General features: G+C 49.4%; 1 protein-coding gene across 7 annotated transcripts in view; it reads left to right on the top strand.

Moving 5' to 3' along the window:
- The window catches only part of WFDC1 (WAP four-disulfide core domain 1), a 36,595-nt gene extending 11,813 nt beyond the window's left edge, over window positions 1–24,782 (top strand). For 4 of the 7 annotated variants that reach the window (XM_070388632.1, XM_070388629.1, XM_070388635.1 and 1 more), the window contains 6 exons: window positions 8,113–8,296; window positions 12,809–12,892; window positions 13,867–14,007; window positions 20,130–20,171; window positions 22,659–22,731; window positions 24,366–24,782. In XM_070388632.1, the coding sequence (XP_070244733.1) occupies window positions 8,113–8,296; window positions 12,809–12,892; window positions 13,867–14,007; window positions 20,130–20,171; window positions 22,659–22,717 (510 nt within the window). In that variant the 3' untranslated portion in view covers window positions 22,718–22,731; window positions 24,366–24,782. The remainder of the gene's footprint in view (window positions 1–8,112; window positions 8,297–12,808; window positions 12,893–13,866; window positions 14,008–20,129; window positions 20,172–22,658; window positions 22,732–24,365) is intronic. The other 3 variants (XM_070388633.1, XM_070388631.1, XM_070388630.1) reach the window with 2 other exon arrangements.
- Window positions 24,783–25,976: the final 1,194 nt, after the last annotated feature.

Here is a 25,976-nt window from a genome sequence, read left to right as displayed (position 1 = left end):
AAAAAATATTGTAACAAATTCAATAAAGACTTTAAAAACGGTCTAGATCAAAAAAAGATGCCAGTCAGAAAATACCACATAGCCTGTGACCTATTGATATTTATGAAATGTCCAGAAAAGGCAACTTCATAGGGACAGAAAGTAAATTAGAGGTGGCCAGGGGCTGGGGCTGGGGTAGGGATTAGGAAGTACTGCTTACTGAGAATAGAATTTTTTCAGAAACTAACATAGTTATAAGTTAACTATACTTAAAAGTATACTTCAACTAAAAAAAGAAAAGAATGATGTAAACCTTTTAGAAATATAGAGGTAAGTGGTTGCACAGTATTGTGAATTTAGCGCTACAGAATTGTGCACTTCAAAATGGTGAAAGTGGCAAATTTTACGTTGTATGCATCTTACCATGATAATTAAAAAAAAAAAAAAAAATGGGAACCTGAGGGATTCCCTGGCAGTCCGGTGGTTAGGACTTGGCACTTTCACTGGTTGAGGAACTAAGATCTTGGAAGCTGTGCAACGTGGCCAAAAAACAAACAAAACCCCTCAAATACCTAAGGTACTTCTTAGGGATTCTGTGAAGGTCTCCTGGCCAGGTTTGTCTTAGTTTCGTGGTTCCTCCTCAGAGGAGCCTTCCCTGGTCCCGGAGTCCCCTGTTTATGTCTCCCTTACAAGTTTTCTTAATTTCTCAACTTCTCCTTCATAACATTTAGCTCGCGTATTATCATCTGCATGATTTCTTTTTTTTTATTCTGGCTTTGTTTCATTTCTCATTACTTGCTTGCACAGACAAAAGGAAAGCGATTTGCTTGCTTCCTCTGTGTGATGTTGGTGGTGTCCGTCGCTTGTCCTGGAGCTGAGCCATGTGAAGGCAGGGCGAGTGTTTTCTGGTTCAGGTTAGCTCTCCTTGCATTCACCCAGTGCCTGGCACATAGTAGGCCTGAGAGCTATGAATTTACCATGAAATGAATGAATTGCACTAAAAATTACATTTCTAGAGCATAAGAGAAGGGGTGGAAAGTTCTAGAAGACTCTCAGGTACCCAGCAGGGCTCAGTGAACACACCAGCTGGAGGAGTTGGCCGAGTTTGCGGCCCTGCTCTGGACGTGCCCTGAGATGGCTTGTCCTGGGGTGAGATCCCGGGTTTCTGACCTCCCAGAGGAAGTCCTGTGAGCCTCACACCAGACTCTGCTCCCGGAGCCCGTGTGTCAGGAAATGGCATTCAGCACACACTGAACTCTCATCCCACCATTCCAGGGAGAGACGTATTTTTAGATCTTTGACGTCCAAATTCCAGAGGAAGAGCGAGTAAAGCTTGGAGGAAAATTGGCTTTCTTCCTGCACCCAGCAAACCAGTCCATCCTGGGATGCATTTTTATTGGTCAGGCCATTAAGTCTCTGGAACATTCCAAAGAAGGGTAACGCTCTCGCAGGGATCAGAGCGTCGGGGGCGGGTTGTGTGTGGAGGGAGGGATGTGGTAAACTGGGGCAGCTCTGGAGACTGGATTCTTTCTCCTTAAATGGAGATGGTTTCAGTTTTTCCCCCAATTATAAAAACAATGATGTTGACTGTGCAAGACATTCAGACAATACAGAAAGTCACGAATAAGTAAAAATGGTCTAAGTTCTCCAGAACGCAAGCTCTGTTGATATCTTGGTATATGTGTGTGTGCCTAGACTTTTTCATGAAGTGCTTATACTCAGCACACGTTTTTTTAAACAATATTTTGCTCGTGTTGTTTAAATTTTTTTTATTGAGATGAAGTTCACACACTGTAAAGTCAGCCACATAAGAGCGAACCATTCAGTGGCATTTGGTGCATTTGCAATGTTGCACAACCACCACCTTTTTCTAGTTCGAAAGTATTTCCATCACCCCAAAAGGAAGCCCCTCCTTTTGAGGGGCTGCTCCCCACTCCCCTCTGCATCCCTGCTCCCCTCTGCATCCCCGCTGCCTGGCAACCACCAATCTGCTTCCTGTCTACAAAAATTTCCCTGTTTTGGACATTTCGTACAAATATCATATTTGTATGTGGAATTTGTGTCTGGCTTATCATTCATGTTGTTTTGTACCTTGCATTTTTCATCAAATGATGTAAGGTGAATGGCTTCCCGGTGGCTCAGCAGTAAAGAATCCACCTGCAATGCAGGAGACACAGGAGATGCTGGTCTCATCCCTGGGTCAGGAAGATCCCCTGGAAAAGAAATGGCAATCCACTCCAGTTTTCTTGCCTGGAAAATCCCATGGACAGAGGAGCCTGGTGGGCTACAGCATATGGGGTTACAAAGAGTCAGACACAACTGAGTGACTGAGCATGCACTCATGGTGAATATGTTAATATGATGGATCCGTGTTCTCTCTTCAAAGACTTCTGTGGTGTTCCAGCGGATTCGCCATTATATATTTATCCAGCCTCCTTTGGTTGGACATCCAGACATGTGCTTCAGTGGACTCGTGGAATTGGGCTTCTCTCTGAAGCAGTCCAGAATTGATTTTTCCCTACCCGATTCCTGAAGGAATCGGAAAAAGAATGGCTTTGCAAATATACAGAGGCTTCCAAAAATATCCCCCCAAGGAATGAAGAAAAGAATAGCTACCAAATCAAAACCTTAAGGGAACTGTCTTTACCCACGCAAGGCATGCAGCGCTGGGATGTTCCCTTCCGAGCTGTACCGTAGGAACTCTGAAGCAGGCTCGCTGTGCTATCCCCTAGCAGGGATGAAAAGAAAAGATGGAGGACATGAGTTGTCTGGGGTATTTGTGAAGGATGTTGTCAGTCTGGAGTGAGCTGAGATTTGACATGCTGTTATTTTCAGCTGAGTGGCAACGGAGGGGAAGGCTGGCTAGGGCTGCAGAGAGCAGGGGCCAGGGTGAGTTCTTTCCAAAAGGTGTGCCTGGGGGAGGAAGTTACATACCTATATCCAGAGCTGGGGCTGGTCCACAGGCGGGCAGGAGGCAGGACCATATGAGAGAGGGGGACCCCAAGGCGACAAAGCAGGAGGAATCTCAGAGATTAGGAAGCAGCTCCCCAGGCCCAGGCTCCTGGGACAGGAATTTGCCAGAGTCAGACCCAGGTTTGAATCTTGCCTCTGCTGCTGGCCAGCTGTTTGACCTGGGGCAAGTGCCTTCAGTGTTTCTGGGTCTGTTTCCTCATCAGTAAAGTGGGTGAATCACAGCCATGACCTTAGAGGACTGTGCTGAGAATTCAGTGAAATTCAGTACCTGTTGACCTAGCACGGCATTGGCTCACAGTGGGAGCTTAATAAATGCCACCTGCTCTGCCGTGATTAGGAAAGCTGCTGCTGCTGCTGCTAAGTCGCTTCAGTCGTGTCCGACTCTGTGCGACCCCAGAGACGGCAGCCCACTAGGCCTCCCCGTTCCTGGGATTCTCCAGGCAAGAACACCGGAGTGGGTTGCCGTTTCCTTCTCCAATGCATGAAAGTGAAAAGTGAAAGTGAAGTTGCTCAGTCGTGTCCGACTCTTCGCAACCCCATGGACTGCAGCCTACCAGGTTCTTCCGTCCATGGGATTTTCCAGGCAAAAGTACTGGAGTCGGGTGCCATTGCCTTCTCCGGATTAGGAAAGCAGACTGGCCCAAGTTCAGAGCCTGGCGCTCTCCATATGGTATATGTGCCTCGGTTTTCTCACCTCCACGGTGGGGACACAGGTAACCAGAGGGGAGCGATGGACGCCGCCTCTGGGGACCCTCAGAGAACAGTGCTGGGGCGGCTACTTCCTCTGAGGAACTCTGCCAGTCTGCCCCTGCCCCCATCCTCCTCAGAAATGACGGCATTGCTGCAGGAGGGTTTCTTGTTTAAGCGTCTTCAGATCCCAGTTACTAGCAGATCTTGAACTCCTTGGAGGCAGGGACCAGCTCAGAGGTTTCTTTTGCATCTGCCTCAGCATCACGCCTAGAGCTTCATCGTGTGTGAAGCTCTTGTGAGTGAATCGAGGGCGGGGAGGAGGGAGGAAGGAAGCAAGGAAGACCAACACGAAAGGAATAATAAAACCAAGGGATCAGCATTACTGATCTTACCCACTCCCTCTGCAAACCCCTGCAGCAGGCACTTACTTCTGGGCCCATTTCGTAGGTGAGGAAACAGGCTCACAGAGGTCATTTTCCTTACACAGCTTCAGGGGTCCAAGCCAGACTCATCTGGCTCCCATGCCTGAGCTCAAATCCGTGACTGTTCGTGAGGTCACGGCCATGGCGCCATCCGCCTTGGTACACTTGAATGTGGGACACAGCTCTGAAGTTCTTGCCCCAAAGGAAGAAGAGGCTCCAAGGCGAGGGGTCTGGGGTCTTGGCAAGCCTTTGGCACTGAGGCCACTGACCCCAGGTTTATATTTTGGATGCTTTACTCTGACTTTAGAAGGGAGGCATGTAATACTTGGGCTCACGACCCTTCTCTGCCTATGGCCTTGGGCAAACCTTTAATTCTCTGAGCACCAGGGACGTGCCCCCACTGGACTCACTATGCGGATGCCAGGGAAAAGGTGCAAAATTAAACAAACATGAAGGGACACCGCCCACGCAGGGCCCACATGCAGGCTGAACGTGCAGGAGGCTGCTTGGCACGTGGTGAACCGCCGCTTGGTGTTGCCCATCTCTGGCACACCTCCATCATCCTCATGGTCACAGTTCCCATCAACCGCAAGGAAGATGAACGGAGCATGGGCTCTCCGCCACGCACAGTCAGAGGTGCTGCGGACACAGGTGGGAAGAAGACAGAGTTCCGAGGAGAGCACGTTGTAGGGGAGAAAAAACGCCACATTGGTCAATGCGCAGTCCCCCCAAGGGTGACAGAGGGTTTGGAGCTACGTCAGGCAGGCCGCGGGGAACGAGGGTCGCCAGCTAAGGGCATGTAGAGCAGATACCTGCACTGTGTCAGGGCCAGAGCTGGGCAGGCATCTTGTGCAAAGGCCCAGAGGTGAGACCTCAGAGGCGCCAGGGCACTAGCCAGGAATGAGCGAGAGGGCAGGAGGACAGGAGGGAGGCCAGAGAAGTGAAGGGGCAGGGCCGTGGGACCAGCTGGGGTCTGACCTTTAGCCGGCAGACTCTGGCCTTTAACCTTTAACCCTCTGGGGGCTGGGAAGGTAATCTATTTCTTTGATTAAAGTCTGTTCTTTCTCTTCCTAATCCTTTGTTTAGGACCCTCTGTGAGCATCACCTTGCTTGACATGAAATATTTTTCAAAACATTTAATCCTTTAATCTGGGCCCCTCCGTGAAATCGGTTCTTTATCACCCAGGGCCATCTGTTGTTCAGGCCTCACCATAAATCACTTGGGCGATTTGACTTCTAAGGTGCTTATCTCTTTTGTTCTCTCCCAATTCCGAGAAGCGACATCTGAGTTTTCCTCAGAGAGCCCTGGCACATCTAAACTGGATCTCTCAATGTGCCCCCCACCCCACCCCTGTCCTGTTGGGGGCTGCCCTTAGGAAGTCACCCACCTGGGAGGCATCGGAGGTGGGGGAAAGCATGTCCCGTCTGATCTCCGGGTTCTGTTAAATTTCATAAATGAGGCTCAATGTGAAAACAGGCTGGGCGGAAAAGCCGGCAGTCCCTTGCCAGTCACACTCAGCATCCCTGCTCGCCCTTCCCAGGGAGGCCAGGGCAGCTGTCACCTCTGATTAGGATTCCAGTGGCGGGGCCCCAACATGGGTCCAGGGTCGCTCATTCTGAAGAAAATGAACTGGGAGTTGTTGGCGTGGGATGATGTGTATTTCGTGTAGCTTGGAAATTATTCCTGAGGATAGGGAATTGGTGGGGTGGGGCGGCCGAGCAGGTGGTGGCAGAAAGGCTGAACCAGGGCTGGAAGATCCAAAAGTTATAAGGTTGCCCCTTTTGTTTGTTTGGGCTTTGTTTCTGCCAGATGTTGGCTTTGTATTCTTTTTTTTCTTTTATTTGCTTTGCACAGATTAAGTGGTTTAGAAAAGGGAGAAAAGATTAATTCTCTGGATACAAAGTACTCCACTTAAATAAGCAACAAGGGTATACAGCACAGGAAATTACATTCTGTATCTTTTAATAATGTATCATTTGAATCAGCCATAAATAACTGAATCACTTTGCCATGTACCTGAAGCTAACACAATATTGGAAATCAACTATACTTCTATATATTTTTTTAAAGATGATTCTCTGGGTGAAGGGGGGCAGACACCCCACCCTCCCCGGGCCTTACCCCCCCCCACCACACTTGGTCACTGTTACCTTCCCCACCTGGCCCTCAGTCTTAGCCCCTGTGGGTCCCTGGGAAGTAGTTTGAAAACCACTGGTCTTTGTGACCCCCCCACCACCCATTGGTAGATGCAGCTATTCAGAACCTATTCTTGGTGATCTGACGCCCCCTACGGGGCACTGGGAGCAGCACATGGGGTTTGCAGCCACCAACTGGCTCGGAAACCTGGTGGCTCAGGTAAAGAATTTGCCTGCAGTTCAGGAAACCCAGATTCAATACCTGGGTCAGGAAGATCCTGGAGAAGGAAATGATTACCCACTCCAGTATTCTTGCCTGGAGAATCCCAAGGACAGAGAAACCTGGTGGGCTACAGCCCATGGGGTTGCAAACAGTCGGACATGACTGAATGACTGACACACAGTAGCTGCAGGGGAGGGACGTTCAGACAGCCTTGACCTTTGAGGGCATATGCCATTGTGTAGCTTGCCTTTATTTATTTTACTTAACATAAAGTTTTTCCTGTTAAGTATTTCTACTTGTAAACTTTTAATTGTCTTTAAATTGAAAAAAAAAAAAATAAGTGTGTTCATGGCAATATATATATTGCAATAAGAAGAAAAAAGTGTTGACAATAGGAAAAATCTCCCTCAACTTCAGAACCTAATTCTTCTCTCCAGAGGTAATCTTTGACAACAGTTGCTTGTGTATTCTTGTATATCCTTCCAAAGATGTTCTAGGCCTGTATAAATATATGCATATTACATGTGTGTGCATACGTATATTTTAAAACATAGGTGCAGAGCATACAAATTGTTCTACACTTTAGTTTTCTTTACAAGCCACCATATCTTGGGGGATTGCTCATAAGCAGGTTTTAGTGGCTATATGCTATTGTAGTCTGCAGCAGTACATTATTTACTTGTACAAAGGGCAGAATTTTGAAATATATATATGTTGGGGGATTGGAGGATCAGTAGTTACAGTGTTTTAGGTGGGAAGAGTAGTTCAGACAATAGCAGGTGGTGGGGCAATCCAGGGTGTTTTTTTCACAATGATTTACTCTAACTGTGTGTGCATGAGTGTGTGCACGTGTGTGTAGGCATGTGTAAGACCTGCCCTCCAAACACCCTACCCTCAAATCCAGAAACCAAACAGTGCTTCCTGCACAGATGGCGTCTGGTGTCACAGGGATCCAGAGTGGCTTACCTGGCATGACTTCAGCTCTCCCAATCCCACCTCTAAAATGCTTGTTTTATTGGCCGGATGTGTCCATACTTCTTACATGTTAAATAATATATCATATTATTCACTTTTCCTGGAAACATAGTGCCTAAACGTGGGAAAATCCTGAGTCAGATTCCATTAAAATGCACTATGGAGCCAGCACGTAGATCAAGAAGCAGAACAGGGCCACTGTGTGTGCTCCTGTGACATTGGGGTTTCCTTTTCTTTTTTTTGCTCAGTATTATGTTTGTGAGTTTTATCCAAGTTGTCTGTTGTGTGAATTTATTCATTTTGTGTGTGATTTGTAAATTCTCAAAGTTCTATATAAACATATGGATGGATGATAAGTATATATGTATATACAGAAATTACATGTGTACATATCTATGTGTATGTATATATGTACATATATACCCTTTTATATGTAAATATATACAAATCTGTATATACATAAATACATCAGGATAGATGCTTGGTTAACATACTTCTCCAGATGCATTCATCTTTTGGCTGCTGCTGGGCTCACCATCAGTGAGCCCCACAGTTTGGGGCTCTTACAAAGAGAAACAGCATCTTTTCACGGTCAGAGCAACCTTCAGAGGATGGTTCTGCCAATGCCAGGACGCATTGGCTCAGAGAGGCCCAGCTATTCGACCGAGGCGCAAAGCACCCAGCACATCCCACTGATGCGCCTTCTCCCCGTAGGCGGAGGAGGTAGGCGGCTCCCGGCAGCCCCGCGCAGACCGCTGCCCACCGCCCCCGCGCTCGCTGCCCCCCGGTGCCTGCCAGGCTGCACGCTGCCAGGCCGACTCGGAGTGCCCGCGACACCGGCGCTGCTGCTACAACGGCTGCGCCTACGCTTGTCTGGAGGCCGTGCCGCCCCCGCCAGGTAGGATCACCCGGGCTGGGTGGGGTCGGGGGCGGGGAAATGGGCAGGGGAGGGAGCGGGGTTGGGGGGCCGGCGCCGCCGGGTAGCTGTCCTGCCTGGTGCTGCCTGCCTGCAGGAACAACTGGGCTTAAACCTGGGCCACCTAGGAAATGGGAACATAGCGCTCCTGAGGCAAGTATCCAGCTGCATGCAGTGAGCGCCTGCTGTATGCGGGGCTCACCTCTGCCAGCGGAGAACTACAGTCCAGAGGACACCCATTCCAGGGAAAATGTTTCCTCTTATGAAGCTGGGGGAGATTGCTCGTTAAAAAATCCAGATTTCCAGCTTTTCTTAAAAATACTGGCCCGCATTCCCTGGGCCACCATCTGCTGCAGCCTCAGGTGCTCCTACATGGCAGGGGGACCCCTCTAGTTTTCCAGAGACCCCACCAGGACCACCCAGTTCACTCATGAGGCCTGGTGCTGGGGGTATTTGAGATGGAGACCTGACACCTTAGCGATCCAGGGGAGGACGCAGACTCCTGGGTTCAGATCTGCTGGCCAGCTGGTGACAGCCTTAAATCCCCACCTGCAAAGCAGGAATGAGAACGCTCGGCTTCCAGCGAGTGCCAAGTCCCGAAGTGTTTGCTCAGCCCCACGTGGGGCTAGGAGCAGGGAATCAATACATGTTCGTTGAATCCTAATGGGAATCTCCTGAGAGTTCTCAGGGCATCATCTTTGGAGGGAGGTATTTCAGATCCCTTCTGGAGCGCTTGGGGAAGGGAGGGGTAGAAAGGGGGCCTGGGGGGATGGGGAGGGGGGTGGGGTCTCCACTGACTGGGGAAAACGTGCCCTGAGTGGGTAGGACGAGGGTAGGCAGGCGGTTTCTCTCCGTTCTGCTTGGGGCTGAGCCTTTGGAGCACAGAAGTCTGGTAGGACTGCACTGTCAGCAAGAGGCTCTGGTTCCCGTGGGCCTTCATTAGTAACCCCCTAACCCCCAGGCCTGCCAAAGCCAAGGTAAGAATGAACACACTCAGTTTTATTCAGGGTGAGGTCACAGGGATGACAAGGGACTCGGCACCCTTAATAATGCTCATAATTACGATCGGTGCTGCCTTTAAGCACTGCCTCTTGGCCAGGCTGGCTCCTACAGGGCCTCTTACAAGAAGGACAAAATGGCACCCCTCCTGGTGGCCGAAGCACATAAAGTATGCCTGTCTGGTTGGGCAAGTCTAAAAGATGTCCCCTCCTTTGGGCTGAGACAGGGTATAGGCACTCTAGCCTTACTTGCTGCCTAGAACAGGCAGTGCACAAACTGAATAACTGTCCATGACATTCCAAATAGCCTTTCCTTGCACTATGTCATTTAATGCTCACACACTCCCATGGAGTGGAGAGACCATTATCAGCCCTGTTTTATAGCTGAAGATACTGGAGCTCAGAGAAGCTCAGTACCTTGCCCAGACTCACCCAGCAGGCAGAACTGGAGCTTCAGTTTAGTCTTCTGACAATGGGGAAGTGTCCACTGCCTTAGGCTCTGAGTGTAGGAATGTGGGGCCTCTGGGCCCGTTTGTGGAAACCAGTCTTTCCCCCAGATACCCACATAGCTCACTTCCTGACCCTCTCAGATCTCAGTCCAGAGGTGATCTCTTTCTCAGGGGAGTTGTCGTTGTTCAGTTGCTAAGTTGTGTCCGACTGTTTGCGACCCAATGGACCGCAGCACGCCAGGTTTCACTGTCCTTCACCATCTCCCGGAGTTTGCTCAGATTCATGTCCATTGAGTCAGTGATGCTGTCTAGCCATCTCATCCTCTGCCACCCTTTTCTCCTTTGGCCTTCACTCTTTCCCAGCGTCATGGACTGCAGCCTGCAAGGCTCCTCTGTCCACAGAAATCTCCAGATGAGAGTATTGGATCAGGTTGACATTCTGTTCTCCAAGGGATCTTCCTGCCCCAGGGATTGGCCCCCATCTCCCGCATTGCAGGACTCTTTATCATCTGAACCACCAGGGAAGCCCCTCAGGGTAGTTTCCCTCTCTGTGATCATCTTTACTCTGGCCTTACGGCTCTCCTCTGGTTCCTTACTGCCTAGTGGGTTAAGCTTTCTTTACGGCTCAGTCTAAAATATTATACTTCATTTGTCTCCTGATTGTTCCCCCGACTTGAAGGTCAGCCCCATGAGGCAGGAAGTTTGATTTGTTTCAGTCATGGCTGTATCCCCACCATGTAAAAGTTACTCAGTGAAGGATGGACGAATCAGTGCAAGCCTGGCTCTCACTGGCCAGCAGGAAGAGTCGGCAAAGTATTAGTCATAATAATTGTAACAGTAATGTTTAGCACACGTTGTCTCGCCCTTGGCACTCTTGACCTTTGGGTTTGGATAATTCTAATTGGGGTGAGGAGTGAGGGGCTGACCTGGGTGTTGTGTTCATGGGATGTTGAGTGGCACCCCTGGCCTCTCCCCACTAGATGGCAGTAGTAGCCCCACCCCCACACTGGGACAGCCAAAAACAGTCTCTGGACTTCACTAGATGTTTCATCCGGGAGCACAAACGCTCCACATTAAGAACTGCTTGTCTAACATGACTAAGCAGCTTATACACTTCCTTGCAGCCTGCTTGTAAGTTCCCTTTCCCTCCAGAGCAGAACCTGAGATAACGTCTTGGGTGGAGGGAGTTTATCTAGTAGGTGATCCCAGAAAGTTCTAGTTGGAGAGCAGAGAGGCAAGGCCCCGGGCTTCCAAGCCTTAAAGGTCTGCACATTTATGGGAGGCCTTGACCAAATTTCAGTATTCCAAAAAGTATGTCAAAGTGTGGGCTTCTGTGGCAACTCAGCTATAAAGAATCTGCCTGCAAGGCAGGAGATGTGGGTTTGACCCCTGGGTTGGGAAGATTCCCTGGAGGAGGAAATGGCAACCCACTCCAATACTCTTGCCTGGAGAATCCCGTGGACACAGGAGCTTGGTGGGCTACAGTCCACGGTGTCACAAAGAATCAGACGTGACTGAGCACGCAGCACACACATAGTTGAGTGTGTATGTTCCCCTGCATAGGGTACATTAATACATTTTCTGTTTAGTGAAAAACAGCATTGAAAATATATTTTCTAACATTAAGCCTGAGGTGATGGGAAAAAGGAGGGAAGAAACAGAAGGCTGGAAATAGAGCTCTGGAACCATGACACCTCTCTCATTTGGAAGTTGCAAACAGCTGGTCTGGTCTGTTGTTTCCATTTTTACACCAAGAACAACCATCTTATAACCATATTGTACTCTTTTAAAGAAAAAGCTAACCAGCATTTTCACCAGTTTCCATCTCCGTGCTCTCAAAGCCACTAGGCAGCACATCAGTCTCTTTATTTTGCCATGTTTTGGAGTCAGAATAAAGCAGCGGCCATAAGCAAATGTGATCCCAGACCAGTTGTATTTGATCTCCAAAGCACTTTTTAAAAAAAATTAATTGCCAACATTTAAAACCGAGTTTATCTTTTAAAAAAAAAAAAAAAATACAGACTTAAAAGTTTAAGAAAAAGAAAAAGCCACTCAGTGGTTAAGAGTCCAGCTTCCAATGCAGTGGACATTGTTTTGATTCCTGCTCAGGGAACTAAGATCCCCATGAGGCAGCTAAGCTCTCACATCACAGCTGTCGAGCCTGTGCACTCTGGAGCCTGCGTGCTGCAGTGAAGCCCCATGTACCGCAACCAAGACTCAGTGAAGCCAAATAAATAGTATTTAAAGCAGCTACAACACCCAGAGGCTCTGAGAACATGGGGAATGGTTGGCCAGAGCTGGCCAACTGCTGACCCGTTGAGGCAGAACACTCTCCAGTTGGCCATGGTCCTGCCTGGCCTGCTTTCTTCCTTTATGTTACTTCTCTGTCCCCAGAGACATTTGGGTTTTCAATCCCTGTTTGGGGGTTGGAAGACCTTCCAGTCTACTACATGGTCACTCTTCCTGTTAAAAAATGCATTGGTTAGAGAACAGGCCATAAGGCTGTAACTAAAAGATCCATAATGCAAGGGGCCCAGCCTATTAAATATTTCCTTCTCCCTTGGTTAAAAGGCCAGAGTTGACAGATGGTCCATAGCAGGCAGGTGGCTCTGCTCCACAGTCACCCAGGGACCCAGGTTCCCTCTGTCTTGTTGCTCCACGTGATCTAAGTGGGCCCCAGACTGCAGGTTTCAGGAAAGAGAGGGAAGGGGACAGACAGGCATCAATGCAAGGGCAAGACAGAAAGCTGCATCATCACCTCTGCTCACATCCCATTGGCCAGAACTCGGTTTGCATGGCCATACCTAGCCACAGGAACTGCTGGGAAATGTAGTCTCCAGCTTGGCTATCCGATGCCTAGTTGAAACTCAAAAATCTGTTACTAAAGGGAAGAGGTGAATTTTTTTCGGGAGAACCACGTTGTTTTGTCTCTCCTTTGGGAGGGTCAGTGTTTCTTCATGAGATGTGAGTTCCCCCATTCCCAGAGGCTGGGGCATTTCTTGGCTGCCTGAAGAGGGCATTGACATAACCATGCATTATCTTATCAGTTTTAGACTGGCTAGTACAGCCGAAACCTCGATGGCTTGGGGGCAATGGCTGGCTCCTGGATGGCCCTGAGGAGGTGTTGCAAGGTACCTGCGGGGTGACGCCCAACCCGACAGCACAGCCAGGGTTCCCCCTTCTCAGGCTGCCCCCAGAAAACTGAAAACCAGGGGCAGCCTCTGCTCTAGGAGGCTGCTTGTCCTCAGATACCCAGCCCTCTTGAACTGTCCCCACCCCCATAGAAGAGTGTGACTGGGGCTTGGCCAGGCTCTCAGAATCCCCAGAACACCATAGGGTTCGACTGTCCCTGGGACTGGGGCCTCCTCACTGGGTGGAGAATTCGGAGGGAGGCGGGTGGGGTTTTCAGAGCCTTAAAATCACCACGTGGGTCCATTGTTCCCTGCCCACGAGGCCTCCTTGGGGGCGGGGGTGGTGGAGGACAGTTTCTGAAAGGGACGACAGGCAGGCCTGGGGTCTGGGCCACTGCGGGGGTGTGGGTGTGAGTGAACAGCTGGCTGTGTGCCACCGTGCTTTGTGGCTCTGCACACATACACGTGCACCACGTGGCCATTAGGGAGTGCGGCTGTTCGTGGAGCCCAGTGGCAGTGCTGTGGCTGTGTGTCTGAGTACTTGTGCAGCTGTGTCATGAAGATGTGTGTGACTATAGATGTGAATGTGTATGTGCAGGATGTGTTTGTATGTGTGTGCGTGCGGATACAGCTAATATGTATGTGTGTTTGTGTGTTAGGACTTGTGGGGTGGTGCAACTGTATATTTATATTGGGATTTTGGTGTGTAAGCATATGTATATATGTGACTGTAAACATGAACACATGTGTTTCAAGGTGTGCAGGTGAACATACATTATGTGTGTCATAATGCATGTGAGGGCATGTTTGGGGTCATTTGACTTTGAGCTGCCCCCGTGTGCATGTGTGTGTTTGTGTGTGTGCGCGCAGAGACCCCAGGCACAGCCTGGCATCTGGGTTGCAGACGAGAGGCGGCCCCTCTGCTCCGCTGGGGGCCACCCCTGAGCACCCCCATGTGTCCCCCCGCCCCGCAGCAGAGGCCTGCAGCACCACCGAGGATGGGGCCGAGCCGCTCCTCTGCCCCTCAGGCTACGAGTGCCACATCCTGAGCCCGGGCGACCTGGCTGCGGGCATCCCCAACCGGGGGCAGTGTGTCAAGCAGCGCAAGCCGGCAGGTGAGTGCGGACCCAAGCCCCACCTAGCTCTCCCCGGAAATCCCCCATGGGAGACCCGTCCCAGAGGAAAGCCTGGCCTCTGAGCCTGTCCCCACCCTCCCCCATCTCCCCCCACGGCCCTGCTCCAGGCCACCCCTCCCTCCTCATCTGCACAGGGTGAGGGCAAAGCCCAGCTCGCCACCGCCTGCCTGGCTCACCTTGGGGTCAGTTGTTTCAGATCTCTGAGCCTCAATTTCCTTATGTGTAAAATGACATCACTTCATGTTGGGTTATGGGGTGATGGAAATCACATGTGTGAAGCCAGAGCCGAGACAAGAGGTAAGAGGCGCTCAGTAAACACTGGATAATTTACTTCTATTAATATCTATCTATCCATTATAAACTGCACAGTATTTGAGTTGTCCGAGAACCCTTAACTTCCCCCTGCTAGGACCCGACTTAATTAATCTTTGTCTTTGGAGACAAGTCAATAAATAGTTTGGTGAAGGGCCTGAGTAGCGTGGCTTTAGTTTGCATGCTTTTCTCTGGGGTGAGGGGCATGGAAGACAGAGCAGAGGGGCGCTGCTGGGGGTACCTAAAGCCACTCCTGCCTCATGCAAGGTGTAAGGTTGAGAAGTTAGGCATGGAATTTGCCAGGACTATGTGCAAGGGAAGAATCGGGCAACCTTGTCAAAATTGAGCTCATCACCCCCACTTCAGCATCCCTCAGCCCTAATAGCTGAGGACAGCACCTCAGTCAAGATCAGGATAGTCACAGTGACCCTGTTGGCCCAGAGAACCCACCACATGCATTTTCTGCGGAAGCATTTTCCCTCTGATTTGAGAATTTTCTTTCTCTGAGGTGTTCCTGGAAAGATGTAGATGTTAAATCTCTTCTACATTTAGCAGTATCATCATTGCAAATAATAAAATTATGAGGCCATGCGACTGTTTCAAGGTATCTTTGTTCCCAGAATTCTGAGCTCCATTCAAAAAAAAAAAAAAGTTGCATGTAAAAGGTTCATAACCAACCGGAAATCTGAGATTTCTCCTTCATCCCACTTGCTGTTAGGCATATGAGTGGGTTCTCCAGCCAGAGTGGCCACTTAGCCCCTCTCTGCTGCGTGTGGCATGTAGCCCAGCCTCTTGAGGTCTCACTTTCCTTATCTATAAGCTGGGCTAATAATAGTTAAGCTAGGACTTCGCTGGTGGTCCAGTGGTTAGGACTCCATGCTTCTGATGCAGGGGGTGCAGGTTTGAGATCCCTGGTCTGGGAACTAAAATCCCACGTGTTGCGAGGCACAGCCCCCCCGCCCCCCCAAAAAATAGTTAAGCTACTTCACAGACTCTTTGAAGAGCCAGTGAGTTAATCCATGTAAACCACGTCTGTAGTTTCTCAAGCATAGATCTGAATCCGTTCTGTTCACCCCACTGCCGTCTGTAGACACCACAGGTAGACCGGGCCCCCCACCATCCTCAGTTGCTCAGCCCCAAGGACAGGCCAGCCTGTAGGAGCCTGCTGGAAGGAGCAGCCTTTTCCAGAAGAGAGCTGGTAGGGGCAAGGGCTGGGGGCCAGGGGGGCGGGCAAGTCAGGAGTCCTCTGAGCTGAAATGTCATTTTTATAACCGGAAAGACCTGGAATTACCAGGCCTTTCTTATTGCCTGATCGCGCTCATTCAGTTACGTGATCTCCAAGACCAGGGTCAGTCAAACAAGTTCAGACCGGTTCTTGAGGAATCAGACCAATTCAAAGAAGACCACTTGGAGGTTGGAGATAAGCAAAGGGACGTTCAGGTGACTGTACAGATGGTGCCTGAGGTTGACAGAGGCCCCCGTGGGTGCTCCCCTGATCTCAGTGCAGGCCTGCAAGGGGAGAAGTATGACCACAAGCAGTGTCGAGTGTGGTTAAGACTGTAGGCCACACGGCATGTATTAAATGAACCCTAAAAACGTATTCCAGTACAGTCACATGCACTCAGTCATGTCCGACTCTCTGTGACCCCATGGACTATAGCCTGCCAGGCTCCTCTGTCCATGGGATTTTCCAGGCAAGAATACTGGAGTGGGTTGCCATTTCCTTCTCCAGGGGATCTTGCTGACCCAGGGATGGATCGAACCCGTGTCTCCTCCATTGGCAGGCGAGTTCTTTACCACTGTACCACATGGGAAGCCCCTCCAGTATACAGTAGATGCAGATAAATACCACTTACATGAGGTACTTAGAATCATTGAATTCATAGAGTCAGAAAGTACACTGGTGGATGCCAGGGGCCAGGGGTGGGGGTGGTATGGGAGCAGGGATGAGGAGTTAGTATCTAATGGGGACAGAGTTCAAGGAGGAGAAAAATTCGGGAGACGAGGATGATGGTGAGGGCTGCACAACAGTGTGAATGTACTTAGTGCCACTGAGCCGTACAGTTGCTGCTGCTGCTGCTAAGTCGCTTCAGTCGTGTCCGACTCTGCGACCCCATAGACGGAAGCCCACCAGGCTCCCCCGCCCCTGGGATTCTCCAGGCAAGAACACTGGAGTGGGTTGCCATTTCCTTCTCCAATGCATGAAAGTGAGAAGTGAAAGTGAAGTTGCTCAGTCTTGTCTGACTCTTAGCGACCCCATGGACTGCAGCCCACCAGACTCCTCCATCCATGGGATTTTCCAGGCAAGAGTACTGGAGTGGGGTGCCATTGCCTTCTCCGGAGCCGTACAGTTAAATATGGTTAAGTTGTATGTTTTATAGTATGTGGCTTTTACTACAATAAAAAAGCATTAAAAAAATAAAATATTTTCTGAAATTAGAAAAAAAAAGCACTGTAAAAAAAAAAAAAAAAAAAGACTGCAGGCCACTGAAATGGGGCTCAAACCCTGTGGCTTTCTTCCTAGATGACCTTGGGCAACTAATCTAACTTTTCTTAGCTTCAGTTTCTTCATCTGTAAAATGGAGCAATTGGGGGTCCCCATAGTAAGTACTGAACTGAACTGATAGTAAGTGCTTCTTGGGGTGGTGATGAGGCTTGGACTAGAGAATACTTCTAAAGCCCTCAGGTCAGCGCCTGACAGAGTAGGTCCTCAACAAATATGCGCTGGGGTCACCTGTCTTCAGGAAGAGGGCTGAGCCTATCCACCTGTTCCCCGCTCAGAGGAATGATCAGAGCCTTCTGGATGGAAATGTAAATGAAATTTCCCCTCATCTTGTCCCCGGAGGGCCTTCACTTAGCAATAATTGTTGGTAAAATTGTACAGGACTTGGGAAACATCTTAAATTCCAACAACGTCCCTTGGAGCGACGGTCTCGGGGAGGAGCGGGGCACTCCCATCCCAGGGTAACCTAGGAAGATGCCTTTGGTTTTAAGGTTTTTTTTTTTTCTTTTTTTAAAAAAGACATATCTTTGAAGTAATTTCTGACTTACTGAACAGTGGCAAGGACAGTCCCTTGGACCCTCCACCATCATTCATTAGTCGTGACTGTTCCTTTCATCGCACTTCTCTGCTCTCCCCCCAGCCCACACCTTCCCTCTGTATAAATCTGCATAGGTATTTGGGGGCAGTACCAGAGAATAAATCACACCTCTCATGCCCACACCCAAGATGCAAGTCTCTGCTGAGAGCTGGCTGCTGCAGGGGGCTGAGGGCCTTTCTGCGCTCAGTCTGGACCCTGACACTGGAGGAGTTCATGTCTTTCTTGAGAGGAAAATGAACATGGACGCAGGCAGCAGATCTGATTTCTCAGAGAGCAGAGTTGGGGTCCTCAGTGCGTATGTTATTATTGCAATAAAGAAAATTATTTTATTTTATTACTGAAGTCTGGTTAATTTACAATGTTGTTAGTTTCAGGTGTACAGCACAGTGATTCAGATATACACGTGTATATTTTATATATATATATATATATATGTATATGTATATTTTCTTGTTCAGGTTGTTTTCCTTATAGATTTATTATTGGCTTGTCCAAAATATTCATTTGGGTTTTTCTGTAACATCTCAAGGAAAAGCCTGGACTAATGTTTTGGCCAACCCAATACAAAGTGTTGAGCAGGGCTCCTTGTACCACACAGTAGGTCCTTGCTGGTTATCTATTTTATATAGAGAGGTATGTACATGTTAACCCTAAGCTCCTAATTTATACCCCCTCCCCAGTACATCTTCTGAGTGCCTTCCATGCCACTCCGAGGCTGATGGGCCTCCACGCTCCCCTCTGACAAGATGACTTCACTGATGCTGCCTGAGGATGACGTGGTCACGCAGTCCTGAGCAGGGGCTCAAATCAGTTGATTTCTTTTGTTAAAGGGACAGTTTTGGTAAACACACCCAGCGTGAAGAGGGCATCTATTTCTGCACAGATCAGTGTCCTTCCCTTGGCATCAGGAACTAGAATCCATTCCCAGGGAGACGGGAGGAGCAGGAATGTTTCAGAGAGCCTCGGGCCTGGAAAAAAATTGTCATTTGCTTGGAAAATTGTTGTAAATAGTAGTCATTGAGATAGCTGATAAGCTGTCTGCCAGGAGCTGTGGATCGGCCTTTGGTTCTGTCGCCCTGAACAGTGAATGTCGGTGCTGGCCCTGAACACCCTGATGATGGTTAGAATGTCCACAGAACAGAACGATTTTTATTGAGATATGATTGGAGTATTAGTTCCAAGTACACAAATGTGATTGACCTGGTAGCCATCAGACAAGGCTCACGGGTGGAAGGGGAGGGGTGAGCTAACCAATGCCAGTTAAGTGAACCATCTGTATGAGCTGGCCAGATTTCTCCACTCTGCCACGTTGCATTTCCCCAACTCCTACCAGAGAGTGTTTCACTGCCGTGATGCGGGGGGACTCTGAAAGAGGGTGGGGTGGTTGACAATCAGCAATGGGTATTAGGTGGTAGGGATTCTTAGTAATTTAAGACAAATAAAATTACCGAGTTGACCACTTTTTACACACGAAAGTGGCTGTTTTGTGTGGTTCCTGATAATCTTTGTTGCAAGCCTATGTTTCCAATGAAAGCATTTCTCTTAATCCTCATGATAACTTAAGACGTATTGATTTTACCGCATTTCCTGGTGAGAAAACTGAGGCTCCAAGTGGGTTAGTGAGCAGTGGAGTGAAGTTTCATAACTGAGTTGTTTTGTTTGCAGTAATGACTTTCAAGTCTCTTTTGAACAGACTCAAAAACTGCTGTTTGCTTTCCTTGTGAATGTATTGTGTAATGACATTTGCTGAACAATATTTTGGAATTTGCTTCTAGTTCATCTCTTAAGAGAGTGGTTCTCAAACTTTATATTACAAAAAATACTGAGGGACATCCCTGGTGGTCCAGTGGTTAAGACTCTGCACTGCCACTTCAGGGAGTGTGGGTTTGATCCCTGGTCAAGGAACTAAGAGCCTACATGCCGTGTGGCACGGCCAAATCAACACCAACAACTTAATTTTTAAAAATACTGAGAACCCCACAGAGCCTTGTGTGGGTTTTGGCTATGGATATTTACCATATTCAAAAGTAAAGCTGAGACATTCCAAATATTTGGCTGATTCATGTTGATACAGGGCTTCCCTGGTAGCTTAGCTGGTAAAGAATCCACCTGCTATGCAGGAAACCCCGGTTCAATTCGTGGGTTGGGAAGATTCCCCTGGAGAAGGGAACAACTACCCATTCCAGTATTCTGGCCTGGAGAATTCCATGGACTGTATCGTCTAGGGGGTCACACAGAGTCCAACACGACTGAGTGACTTCAACAGACAAAACACACACAACACATGTCGATATATGGCAAAAACCACCTCAATATTGTAATTACCCTCCAATTAAAATAATTGACTTTTTTAAAAAGTGACAATGATAAACTCACTATGGGGTGAACAGCAATAGTATTTTTCTTAAAATGGCTCTGTTTTCCAGCATACACACAAAGTGGGCAGAGTGGCATGGTTTCACATATTTGCAGTTGGAATACGTGTATTCAGAGGACTGGATCTTCATGTCTGCACCTGCATTTGATGGGCTGCAGTGTCACACGTAACATAGCTTCTGAAAAATTCTACCATACACTTGTGAGAGAATGAGAGTGAAACACACAAGTCATTTCTTAGCACTGTTATGAAAATAGTTTTGACCTCATAAACTCCCTGAAAGGAGCTTAATCCTCTCATTTCTTTTCCAGATGGTCGATTCTTACGACAGAAATTTTACAAAGAATATCCAGGTAGGAGAAGGCCCATTCTTTCCTTGCAGAGGGTACTAAAAATGGTGGTGGGCGTTTCTGGTGTGAGGAAGAGAAAGAAGCCCTGTGGGCTGTCCTGAGAGCTCCAGTCTGAAGCTGCTATGAAGGAAAATGACTGTATTCCACCTGGTGGTTCTCATGCCCTCAGCTGGCCCTTTGGGGATAAGATGCTAGGAGGCTAAGATGCTTCTGTTGTGCAAAATCTCTCCTCCAACCTGAGCAGTCCTCCTCGCAGGTGGGAGCCACTCCAGGCTGTAGGCTGGGACTGGGGCAGCGGCTCAGGGATGGCTTATAGGAGACAAAGTGGGAACTAGGTTTGGGGAATAAAGGAAACACCCTGTTGTCTGATGGTGGGCAAGAGGACTTACAGAAAACACAGCTTCATGCTAAACCTCAGAATGTAGGACTCGATGTACAAAAGCTCCTCCTACTTTCATTCAGGGAATTGAAACATGTGGTTGACACCATCTTTCCAGCCAGTCATCCGTCAAGTTATCCACTGATCCATCCATTCATGCCATCATCCGTCCATCCAGTCTTCCACCCATCCAACCATCCAGTCTTCCATTCAACCATCCAGTCCTCCTTCCATCTTTCCATCCATCCATCCAGTGTTCTATCCATCCAGTCTTCTATCCAGTCCATCCATCCATCCAGTGTTCTATCCCTCCAGTCTTCCATCCATCCATCCAGTGTTCTATCCCTCCAGTCTTCCATCCATCCATCCAGTGTTCTATCCCTCCAGTCTTCCATCCATCCATCCATCCAGTCTTCCATTCATCCAACCACCCAGTCTTCCATCCAACTATCCAGTCTTCCTTCTATCTTTCCATCCATTCATCCTATCTTCTATCCATCCAGTCTTCCATCCATCTACCCATCCATCCATCCTATCTTCCACTCATCCATGCATCCATCCTTCTATCCATTCAGTCTTCCATCCATCCATCCAACCATCCAGTCTTCCATCCAGCCATCCAGTCTTCCTTCCATCTTTCCATCCATCCATCCCATCTTCTATCTATCCAGTCTTCCATCCATTCACCCATCCATTCATCCTGTCTTCCACTCATCCATCCATCCATTCCATCCTGTCTTCCCTGTACTCATCCATCCAGTCATCCATTCTTCCTGTCTATCCCCATCCAGGTCTTCCATCCTCCCATCCATCCATCCAGTCTTCCATCCATCCACCTAGCCATTCATCCTGTATTCCACTCTCCATCCATCCATCCATCCAGTCTTCTATCCATCCACTCTTCCATCCACCCACCCATCCATTTCCATCCTGTCTTCCACTCATTCATTCATCCATCCATCTGGTCTTCCATCCATCCTTCTATCCATCCATCCATCCAGTCTTCCATCCATCCACCCATCCATTTCCATCCTGTCTTCCATTCCATCCATCTGGTCTTCCATCCATCCTTCTATCCATCCATCCATCCAGTCCTCCATCCATCCATCCATCCAGTCTTCCATCCATCCACCCATCCATCTGGTCCAGTCTTCCATCCACCCCCACCCATCCTGTCTTCATTCATCCATCCATCTGTCTTCCATCCATCCTCCACCCATCCATCCACCCCTTCCGCCCATCCATCCTCTCTCCATCCACCCATCCATCCAGCCCATCCATCCTCCATCTGCCCATCCACCCAGTATCCGTTTCCATCCTGTCAATCATCCATCCATGTGTTCTTCCATTCATCTACTATCTATTTCTCTAAGAATTGACAGCACATATTTATGAAGGGAAGGGGACGACAGAGGATGAAATGGTTGGATGGCATCACCAACTCAATGGACATGAGTCTGAGCAAGCTCCGGGAGTTGGTGATGGACAGGGAAGCCTGGCGGGCTGCAGTCCATGGGGTCGCAAAGAGTCGGACACAACCGAGCAAATGAACAAACTCTCTATTCTGTGCTAGAGGTTGAGGCTACATTTGTGAATATGGCAGATCCAGTCCATGGCCTCACGCAGCTAATATCAAGCAGGAGATCACAAAATGAATAAAGTCCAAGTGGTTATTTTGTGACTGCAGTGATCAGGACCACTGAGGTCACATTCAGGACACCATGAAAATAGACTGGAATGTCAGGGAAGGCTTCCTGAAGAGGGGACATTGAAGCCCAGTATGAACAATAAGAAACAATGGGCAGAGGATCAGCAGATGTGAGAATCGTGAGGTTGAAGCAACTTGACCATCACAGCAGCCAAGCACGTCATGAGCACAGGGTGGGGGCAGGGGGCAGGCAGGGAAATGTCAGGAGTGAGGGCAGACTACATAGGTGGGGGGCCCTAGGGAGGAGGGGGGAATGGCTGCAGGTGGGGACCAGGGGACCTCATTTGGGGGAGAGGAGGGGTCAGAGCCAGGCTGAGGCGTTTAGAGTTAGTTTGGCCGCTGAGCTGTGAGCACCTGAGCAGGAATCCACACACCTGCCCTGACCGCCTGATTCTTTCCGCAGAGGGCGCCTCCAAGTATGTGGCAGAACACGGACAAGGACAGCAGAGGCACTTTCAATAACGTGACAGCGGTGGGTAAGTGGGAGGTGTGATCAGTCAGTGACAGCAGGTGGCTTTGGGCAACCAGGTGTCTGAGGTAGCTTTCATGACAAAGTTGACCGATAGGAGAGCAAGAAAAGGGTTGACCTGTGGGAAGAATGTGAAAATGCCCCTGTAATTTCCAAGTGAACACGTGAGCGCCTTGGGTGTAACCAGCAGTAGAAGTTTCTAGAGCCTGTGACTCTGAACCCGAGGACCTGTCTAGGCTGTGACTGACTTTGTGCTCCTTGGTGATCAGCAGACACGCCCTCTGCCACCACGGGAACTTGGTCGTCTGTCCCCCTCCCTCTGCCGCGCAGTACTATCTGCGGCCAACGCTCAGGCATGAAGAAGGTGCCCTGTGGCTCCACAGTCCCTCGTGGAAGTCTCCAGTGTGCAGACCTGGTGCTGGGGGGACACCGTGGATAAATCAGGGCTCCTGTTCTCAGGGGCTGACATCCTCATAGGAGACTAAACCCGTCAACCAGCAGGACAGGCAAGGCCTGCAATGGTGTCATGAAGGGCGTTGGACAGACAGGTGATGTGAGGCAGGATAGGAGGGGACTGCTTCAGGCGAAGGTCAGGAAGGTGAGCAGGTGACATCGGAGCCAGCATCTGTCACGGGCACCCAGGCATAAGGAGCCAGAAGGGCAAAAATCCCAGGGCAGGAAAGATCTTACTGAGGCGCCCCATGGAGGCAACCCGGGCGGGGACAGAGTGAAGGTGGGGGCAGCCGGCTCCAGAGGTGACTGGGTAAGAAGGCGCGGCTACACACGGGTGTTCTCCAGAGTGAGAGACGGGCGGATGCAAAGGTCCAGTAAAACCTGTATCTTTCAGCCAGTAAAACAAGAACACCCACCCAGCGCTCTGAAAGCTCAAGTCTGTGCGTGGTAAACAGGGCCCCCTGAAAGCAGGCGATATACCCCTGAATGTCCTTGAAGGGCAAACATCAGGTTTCAGGTTCCAGAATCTTCAGATGTGAGTCCTGCAGGAAAAGCTAGAGCCCATGGGGATTGATGCCAACGTATCTATTACCTGCTGATGACAGGAAGAGTCCTTGGAGTGGCTCTGACCCACCTGAGTCTGTGAACCTCACATGGGGAAGTGCGGGGACCGGTGGGAAAGGGCAGGGCAGTGAGAGACGATGCCTCTTAGGAACCAGCCGGCCAGAACTGAGTTTAAACTCCTGCTCCACCACCAGGTGATCTTAGGCTAATGACTTCCCCTCTCCAAGCCTCAGTTTCCATATCTGTAAAATGGGAGTGATGAGGAGGGATGCATTAGGAACTTAAATGAGATGGGAGGGGAGATCAAGATGGCAGAGTAGGAGGACTGGGAGCCCACTTGCCCCCATGAATGCATCAAAAATACATCTGCACATGGAGCGACTCACTGCAAACACACTGGAAACTGGCAACAAGACTCTAGCACAACCGAGGTTGTAAGAAAGATCCACGTGGAGTCAGATAGGAAGGTGGAACCGAGAGACTTAGCAGTGAGTCAAGAATTGAGTCTTAGCAGAAGCTGGCATCTTTCTGGTGCTTCTGGTGGGGGAGGCAGAAGTGGATGACACATACTTGTGACCCCATGTTCTTGGGTTCATGTTCATTCCTTCTTTCTTTCCCTTTCAGCCTGTCTGCAAGAACATTCCTCCACTTTCTGCTGAGCCTCAGAAATCATTGGGTAAAAAATGATTTGACCCCCGAGGTCATGCCCAGCCTGAGAGAGCATGACCCCAGCGGTGTTTGGAGACAGGGCCCCTGGCTCACAGCCCCGGCGTGGCCCAACCTGGCGGGGTGACTTCATGGGAGCCACTCACTAGCTTCAAGTTCCTGCTTTATCATCCTGGAAATGAGGCCCTCCTAGTAGTCCCCTTGACCTTGCCACCCCTCAGATCTGCATGGGAAGAGGTCACTGCCTTTGGGAGCTGTGTTAAGGTCAGTGTCTTGGTTGGTACAGGTTTCTTCCAGGTTTGACTCTGGGAGACATGTACCCATCCCAGATGTTCTTGAGATAAGTCTGCTCATCATAAAATGGAAATGAACTCACCTGCTCACGCGTGATTCATAGTTTTAAGCACCTGATGACAAATTGGATGTGCTGGAGCCGTGGAATCTGAGGGTGGGAGGTGGTGGGTATGATGGGGATGAGCTGTCTGCTCAGCTGTGCTTCTGGACCCCTGGACTATTGGGGCCACATGCATACCCTATCGATGTGGGTCCCTCTGAAGCAGACCCTAGGAGAAGGATGATTTATTGGTTAGGATTTATTGATTAGGAAGTGATTTTAGCAGGAAGGTTCCTGGGGAGAGCTCACATGGTCCTACCAGGTGATGTAAGGTGGTCTTGCGGAGGGGAACTTTGGTGAGACCTGCCCCCCTGCACGGTGGTCCTGGAGGCAGCCTGCTTCCCCTCAGGGCCGGCTCCAGGGGCGGCACCCATCACATGCTCCGAATGGCCTCACACTTGGTTTAACAAAGTTGGGCAAGGGGCCGCATGTTCATTTTGCAAATGATTAAATGGGTTTGAGTCCCACTGTAGAGTTGGCCCCATTAGAGGGCAAGGGAACTGAGCCCTGCTCAGTGGTGGGGTAAGGGCTGCTCCTTGGAGGAGGGGTTGTCAATTCCAGGGGCAGCCTGGAAAGGGACCCCCAGAGAATGCAAGCAGAGCCCTGGGGGGCATCTGTTACAGAATCCAGGTCTCAACCATGACTGCACAGAAGCGGACACATATCCAGAGGCTTTGGGGGAGTGATTCAGTTCACCCAGTAACACCCACCCCCACCTCAGTAAGACAGCTCATGGTGACTGGTGATCAATGGTCAGTCGTTTGGCAGGACTTGACCTTTTGAATTCCAAGAGGGGCTTGTGTGCAGACTCCTGAGTATCCGTATTTTATTTTATTGATTGATTTTTTCAGTTGGAGGATAATTGCTTTACAATGTGGTGGTGGTCTCTGCTGTACATCAACTAAAAACAACTAGGGATAAAACTACCACAGGACCCAGCCATCCCACTGCCACGCACCTCCCCTGAGGAAATCACGGTTCTAAAAGACGCATGCACTCCAAGGGCCACCGCAGCACTGTTACTCTGGTTTTAATATTTACTTATTTATTGGCCACGCTGGGTCTCAGCTGCATCAGGCAGGACCTTCCATCTTTGTTATGGCACATGGGCTCTTTAGTTGTGGCTTGCGAACTCTCACTTGCAGCTTGTGGGATCCAGTTCCCTGACCAGCAGT

This window comes from Bos mutus, chromosome 18 (assembly GCF_027580195.1).
Source record: "Bos mutus isolate GX-2022 chromosome 18, NWIPB_WYAK_1.1, whole genome shotgun sequence".
Taxonomy (NCBI): domain Eukaryota; kingdom Metazoa; phylum Chordata; class Mammalia; order Artiodactyla; family Bovidae; genus Bos; species Bos mutus.
Note: the sequence above shows the minus strand (reverse complement) of the source record. Positions and strands in the feature narration are given on the sequence as shown.